General features: G+C 37.6%; 1 protein-coding gene across 1 annotated transcript in view; it reads right to left on the reverse strand.

Moving 5' to 3' along the window:
- The window catches only part of TRPM6 (transient receptor potential cation channel subfamily M member 6), a 101,571-nt gene extending 100,415 nt beyond the window's left edge, over positions 1-1,156 (reverse strand). Inside the window, exon 1 of the mRNA XM_052645402.1 lies at positions 1,139-1,156. Coding sequence (XP_052501362.1) covers positions 1,139-1,156 — 18 coding nt within the window. The remainder of the gene's footprint in view (positions 1-1,138) is intronic.
- Positions 1,157-8,205: the final 7,049 nt, after the last annotated feature.

Genomic DNA, 8,205 nt, shown 5'->3' on the forward strand with positions numbered 1-8,205 from the left:
GTGTTGGCACAAAGTTTGCCTCACCCTAATGTATATTCAGATTTTACGTGCCCAGAACTGGGGTGAGGGTGGTGAACAGCAAAGAAATGTCCAAGACTAATCCTCTAATTGTAGCTATACACGAATTAATTCCTGATGTCACTAAAAGTATTTCTACACTGGGGCTTTTTAGGGTTTCCAGATAACAGATTCTTTCTCAGGGGAATCTCTGAGAAGGAATAGTCTTAGAGGCATTTCTTGATTAAAAAAAAAAATTCTTCTAAATATTCATGAATTTTTTCTTTTTTAATATCCAGTGGACTGTGTAATTAGGAGCTGAAGGGCACACAGCTAACAAGTAATTTTTTTTAACTTTCTCATACTTAAAAAAAAAAAATTTAAACATTTAAAACATACTTTTTCCAGGTTAAACTGACTACTTTCTTTTATATCTATGTTTTATACACACAACACTTATTTGCACCTATTCAGTTGTTTTCTTCTCAACATTATTACAGTCTACTTCAAGATAGGCGTTAGTTTATTTATCATGGAGTCTACACCATGCAGGGAAGCACCAGAATGGATCAATAGAGAAAATATTTTCACACTCCAGATTGACATTTTTTATTTTCTCTACACAGCCCCTCCCTTGGAGCAAGGACACATTCAAATTGTGTGCCAGGCAGATGGCTGTGTTGGTTCGGGAAATACATCAATGCAAAGCCAGCCCATCTACTGGGAGACTCAGCTCAGGGTCTCCCATGGCGTTTTGTCCATAATCTAGGGATCCTTCATGGAACTCACTTGATCTGAGATTAAGAATCATAGGTAAAGGGCATCCAAATCTAAAATAACCCAAACTAGAGGATCTGGCTCACCATACTGCCACAAGTTAACCTCACTAGTTTTCCAGTAAATAATCTTTCCAGAAGGCAGCATTTAGGAGTACTTCTTCATGAACACAAAATAACCTTACAGGTTTTCTTCTCTTTGGGTAGTCAAAGGTAAGCACTATTTTGATGGTAATGATTTCTTTTTATTTTTCTTCTTTTTTAATGGTAACATCTTTAATAGAATGTCAACTAAATAACTCACAATTCCCTAAAATGCCACTTCTGATTGGGTGAGAAATTTTACTGACATTTTCATATATGGCCTTGCTGAGCAAAAGCATTTAGAACTTCAGAATAACTATTTAGATTATATAAACTCATGAGTATATGAGTAAAACATTTATGAATTCTCCACAGAGTCTAATGGGGAATTAGAAGAACTCAACAGTGACCTACTTAGTAGAGTATATCATAAAAGGTTCAAGCTAAAATGTCATAATCCCTCCACAGCCCAAATTGGTGAAATCTCTCTTTATGTTAGCCCAAAAACACAATTTTAAATGGCAATGAGAAGACATCCTTTCCTCTGCTGTCACACATGCTCAGCCTTATCCTTAGGGAATTAAACTTGCAAACAAGATGTTTATAACTTCAGATCATATGAAATCATTTTGTTAAGTAGGGAAAAGGAAATGGGAGGCTTCCCTTAGGAGTGTTCTTTACAACTATCCCTGGATAGTGAAATCCAGAGTTTAACTGAATGCTGGGCCTATTTGCTGTAGAACCACTCTAAGAAGGTTTTCAAGTTAGATACATGCAATCTCCAATTTCCACTCAGCAAAATGGTCACAGCTTTGTTATTCAGGTACACAGATTGTCTTTATTTATGCTACAAATATCTTCTTAAATTATCCAAAACTTTACTAGTACTACACCTAAGTGAACATAGTCTAGAAAAGTTTCTTGGAGTGAAGCTTTACTATCAGCAGAGCTATACTCAAATAATTGATTTTTAGAAAACCTACCATCCTCTGAGACAATAAAGCCTTTACTAGGAATTACAGGCTAAAGGCAATGGCATTTATGTTATTCATAGTAAGGTATATATACAGAGAAGATTACTTGTTTCACTTTCTAAGTGTAACAGGGCAGAAAGAACACTGCTGCCTGCAATTCCATGCAGATATGTATCATATATTTAACATATTTAAATACCACACATACCACATATTTAATTCAAAATCTTTGCTAAAAGAGTAAGAGAGGGCTTATCATATTGAGGGAAGTAAGTCAGAGAAAGACAAATATTATATGATATCACTTATATGGGGAATCTAAAAAAATGATACAAATGAATTTATTTACAAAACATAAATAGACTAACAGACACAGAAAACAAACTATGGCTACCAAACTGGGTAATGGGGGGTGAGGGGAGGTGGAGAGAGATAAATTAGGAGTTTGGAATTAATATATACACACTATTATATATAAAATAGGTAAATAACAAGGATCTACTGTACAGCACAGGAAACTGTATTCAGTATCTTATAATAATCTATAATAAAAAAGAATCTGAAAAAGGACAGACATATATATGCATGTATAACTGAATCATTTTGCTGTATACTTGAGACTAACACATTGTAAATTAACTATATTTCAATTTTTTTAAGTGGAAAAGAAAGAGAGAGGACTAGAAGAAGAAAGGTGAGAGAAGAGATATAAAATGTTTAGGTGTGGGGAATTTCAGTGCTATTCCACATTCAGGAGAACAGCATGCCCGCAAGAAGCAGCTCTCAAACTTTGGGGAGTTAGAACTCCATATTCATTAATTTACCAAGGACCTCCACAGAACTTTCACTTGTGGAATATGGCTACCAATATTTACATATCAGAAATTAAAACTGGGACTTTTTATAGTATCTCCCCATCAATTCATTTAAAAAGTCAATAATTATAATCAACCTAATACATGTTAAAATAAATATTTTTCATGAAAAGTATTTTTTAAAAGGTTTATGATAAAAGCATTGCATTTTTGTCTGGCTTTAAACAGCAGGATTCTTATATCTGCTTCTGCATTCAATCTTTCACAAAGTGGTTTTGGTTGACGTACATAAAAAGAATTGACCCGACAGGGACATGGAGTTGGAAAAAGGAAATAGTATTTTAATAAACATTTTAGATATCATGGATTTGTCATGTAATGTCTGGAAAACTTCACTGTATGCTTATGATAGAATGAGTGGAAAAGGGAAATAATGTACCAGTATAAAAATAATTTTGACTTTGAGGAACTTTGAAAGGGTCTCAAAGATCCCGAGGAATCCCCAGGGGTACCACACATGAAAGATCACTGCCTAAAAGTGACCACATATTGCACTAGGGTTCAGTGTGAGTGAGAGACAGGATCTGCTGTTTCCTGGCTGGTCTCAGGTCCCACATGCACATCTTAGTCTGCACATCTCATCTCAGTGAGTGCACTGCAGCATTTCAACATCAACTGAAGAAAATTCCCACATAGAGAAAAAAGCAGTTAGAGATCAAATCTTCGCATACTTCTCTTTCTGAGCAACATAGGAGATTTTTGCATGATACATTTGACTGCACTTATTTTTACCTTTACATCTGACTTTAGTACCTACCACAGGTTCCTCCCAAAGACATCACTGAAGCATGGTAAGTACAAGATGAGCCCTCCAGAACTCACAGGCAGTATATGTTCTGTCAGTCTACCTACTCTTCCACTTATAAGAATAATAGCTTTATTCATTCATTCACTCAAAATACTTTGATGGGCATATTATATAATTCTAATAAAAATAATAAATAAAATTGGGTCCCAGAGACTAACACCAAAAGAGAAGAACCTATGTTTACTGATAGATATTAATACCAAATATGGCACAAGAGCAGGCTTGTGGGACTCCTTGGAAGTAGAAATGCCTTCTGTCTGCCAGTATTTGGGGGAGGCTTCAAGGAGGACACAAAACTTAAAAGTCCTTGAAAGATGACAAAGATTTTTTTTTCCCCTGCACGTCACCTAGGAACTTAAGTTCCTCAACTAGGGATCAAACTTACATGCCTTGAATGGGAAGCTTGGAGTCTTAACCACGGAACTTCCAGGGAAGCACCCCCAAAGATGACAAAGGTTTTGAAAGGTGACTAATGAAGTTCAATGGTGGTTAGAAATGTGGAGACTTAGGCCTGGAGAAGAATTCAGAAGATATCAATGTTAAGGTACAACAAAAGCCACAAAATCACTGGGGAGGAGAAAACAGAGAAGATAAAAGAGTCAGGAATCTTTGGGAACATCTAAGCATAGGGTATAGAATCAAGTTCAGGGAATACAAACCAGAGAGTTATTAATCGGGATGACACGATACCTGAAGTTGAGAAGGGAGGAAATTTTTCTCTCTAAAGTTTGTATTATTATAAAAGTAGGCACTTTCAAAGAAATACTGAGAAGTGTTCAATAATGAAAAGAAAGTAAGAAGGACAATTTCTGTTGTCCATGACAAATACACAGATTGAGAGAAAATCAGGAAGTAGATTGTAAAACAGAGAAGGCAGCTAGTGTAAGATATCCTTGGAAGAAAGAAACAAAACAGCCACTAGATCAACAATATAAAGCAAAGTCAATGCTTATGTACACTTTCATATATGTCAAGGGCCGTGCTAAATGCTTTAAATACCATTCACAACTGTGAGACAGATACAATTACCACCTCTACAGAATGGAGCAGGTTCTATGGAATACAAGCACTAGCACTCTTTGGCACTGTGTTTAATAAACAAAGTTGAGACGTTGACTTTATGTTAAGAAAGTTGGAACCATGTATGTAGATAAAAGAGTGAAGATGGAAGAGAGAATAAAAATGACTTTAGAGACTTTGGGGGTGAGGAGCAGGAAACAAAATAATATGAATAGCCAAGGAGGAAGACAGCCTTGGGGAAAATGCTTCTTGCGACAGAGGCAAGCAGTGGAGTGGCAAACTTTCCCTTCTTGGTAATTCTGCTCTAGACCCTCTTATCTATGCTTTTCAGAATATCCTCTAGGCTCTCCACATCTCCATTTAGCTGCGATGGCTGCAAATCTCAGCATTCTCCTTTGCTCATCTTAAAAGACAGAAAGGCAGGTGATACACATATGGAATCACAGTGCCCCTTTTCATTACTGCTGCTGCTGCTGCTAAGTCGCTTCAGTCGTGTCCAACTCTGTGCGACCCCATAGACGGCAGCCCACCAGGCTGCCCCTGTCCCTGGGATTCTCCAGGCTAGAATACCAGAGTGGGTTTCCATTTCCTTCTCCAACGCATGAAAGGGAAAATTGAAAGTGAAGTCGCTCAGTCGTGCCCTACTCTTAGCGACCCCATGGACTGCAGCCTACCAGGCTCCTCCATCCATGGGATTTTCCAGGCAAGAGTACTCTTTACAACACAACATCAGCATAGGACAGGATCTTTTCTGTGAATCACAAAGCATAGGAAATGCTCTCTCAGTAGAGGATCCAACAAATTTAAAATAGATGGGGGTGGGGGGGTGGGGGGGGGGACTTCCCTGGCAGTCCAGTGGTTAAGACTCCACTCTTGCAGTGCAGGGAGCATGTATTTGACTCCTGGTCAGGGAACTAAGATCCCACATGCCATGAGGCACAGCCAAAAAAAAAACAAAAAAAGAAAGAAAGAAAGATGGGGAACACCAAGAGTATCTCACTGTTCACCCTATGGAGAAACTATCATATGACTTTCCAGGCATGTCCCTAATACACTAACCAAAAAAAAAAATATGTGCCCAGACGACTAGACTTTGTGACATGTAATTGGAGATTTCAGGCAAGTGGACAAGTCAGGGCAAGGTATAATGAAAGGAAAGGAAGTGGAGAGCAAGGGTAAGGTAAGTATGTTTCCTTCTCTAGTCTGTAAGAAATCTCTATCAGAAAACCAGATAAATACCGTTCTTCCTGGGTAATTCACCCCAGGGGTTGTTAAAATAATTTCCAACCATCCAGCTATCCAGCTATCCATTTTCCTCAGCATTTCTTTAGCTACACGTAGAAATAGGTACTCTACTTACATTTTAAAAAATTAATTACAATCACTTTAGGTAAACATTTTACAACTGTGTGCATAATTGCTACTTACCCCCCCCCCAAAATAAAACATTTGCTGTAATGTTACAGTAGCAGGCGTAGATAGCTCAGGTGGTAAATAATCCACCTGCAATGCAGGAGACCTGAGTTCAACCCCCTGGGTTGGGAAGATTCCCCTGGAGAAGGAAATGGCAAGCCACTCCAGTGTTCTAGCCTGGGAAATCCCATGGACAGAGGACCTTGGTGCACTACAGTGCATGGGGTCGCCAAGATTCGGACGTGACTTAGCAACTAAACCACCACAACCACCAGCATAATCTAAACCACCACAACCACCACCATACTGTTATAATTGTTAAAATTATAACATTAGTTATAGTTCTTGGATTGCTTTTATTTCTTGGACTCTAAGCCTTTACTCTTTCATGGAACATGTTAGCCAGGCCCCAGTAACTTTTTTTTTATTCAGTAATTTTGAAAATGGTATAAATGTCACCAGTACAACAGATAAGAAAGGAGAAAATCTTTTCTGCTCATATAAGCAGTTGGAAAACGTTTTCTGCTCATATGACTCTCCAGAAGGAATAAACTATCCATTGTTCCCCTAATTATATTTAATCAAGGATCACCTTTGAGGATATCACACACTTGTTTCCACAGGAGGCAATTTTGGTATATTCTTTTCCAAGAGACTTCCACCCATTATCAACTAAGAATATTACCTACCCTAAATCTTACATTTTAATGCAAGATTTTTACATTTATCTTTAGGATTTTTTAACTTAGTTTTTAAAGTGTGAAATGTTTAACTTAAAAGAAATTGTTAAGATTTTTATCTGAATTTAAGCTGAAAGATTTAGGGTAGGGTACAAATCAGGTTGGTTGGTTGTTTTTCTCAGAAAAAAATCACATCCAGAACAAACAATTCCCCTAAAATTCAAGGAGGAAAAAGATGTTTTATTGGAATGAGGTTGGACCAGGAAGTTGAGAATCAGAAGTCTGTCAGGGGTACCAAGAATTCTGTGAGCATCAGAGGTTGGGAGATATGAAATATCATTTGCTAGGGAAAAAGTTCCCAACTTCTCTTTCTGGTTGTTATATTTGATTTTCAAAGTTCCCAAATTGTTGTTTAGAGACTGTACTTTCAATGTACTTCAGGAAGGAAAGGGGAACACAGTTATTGCACACTGCATTTTTCTAAGTCATTGAAAGCCAAACTACACAACAGGTTTCCACTTCCACTGGGTATTGATTATTAAGACATTTCTTCTATATCTAATTTCTTCCGCTATTTTAAGATGAGAAAAAAAAATATTCTATTCATAAGGAAGAGACCTTGAAATGACCTAAAAAGACAATTCTAAAAAAAGTGATTAAACAAAAGAAAAGCAACTTTCTTCTTTAAAGAAGGTATCATTCAAATGATCACATATTTTGTGATTGTATTAAAAAGAAGAATGTTCTACCTTAGTCACCTCTAGCTACAAGCTGAGGAAGACTCTCTTTCCTAACCAAACATGGGTCAGGCTCTTTCTGACTTGAGTCCTCTTTCTAACTAGGCCACAAACTTGGGCTCTCTCATTAGCTCACTTAGCCAATTTTTAGAATCCAGCTGAGTTAATTTAGCAAAAATCCCCCATGCTTGGTATCTGATCACTCTACTCTGGGCCACCTTCACCAAGTCTCCTGTTGAGTGGTCTAATAAGAATCCCCTAGCCTTGATGTTTCCTCTTAACCCTTTCCATTCACTTATGGTATCCTGCTCCTTGCCAATAAATCTCCACTTCCCTTGTATTTGGAGTTAAGCCCTATCTCTCTTGCCTCCTGAAAACTCCCATTGCAATCATTTTTTCTTGACTGGTCTTCCTTGTTCTCTTTAACAAATGTCATGAAAAATTTTTCTTTAACAAAACCCATGCACCATACAAACACACACAGACACACACACACAAATCACTGTCTGTGGGTTAGAAAACAACACTGACAACATATTGGGATTCCAGTAATTCTTAGAAACTCTCTCCTGGGCTGAAACTTACAGAGCTTGTCCCTTCAGTTAAACTGAAATGAAGGACTCTGACAAAGGAGACCCCACAGAGATGAATTTCAGATGACTCCTTCTGGGTAAGTGGCTTCTATTCCTTCATCTACCACTCTGCTTTTCACACTCAGTATTTGCTGAACCCAAACACCAGCCAGCAAGATGCACTTTCCAGCTGAAATATCTCCACTAAAAGAGCTGCTTCTCAAAATGTGATTTCTCTTGGAAATAGTGGCTATCCTTGCAAGGAATAG

This window comes from Budorcas taxicolor, chromosome 8 (assembly GCF_023091745.1).
Source record: "Budorcas taxicolor isolate Tak-1 chromosome 8, Takin1.1, whole genome shotgun sequence".
In the NCBI taxonomy this organism is placed as follows: domain Eukaryota; kingdom Metazoa; phylum Chordata; class Mammalia; order Artiodactyla; family Bovidae; genus Budorcas; species Budorcas taxicolor.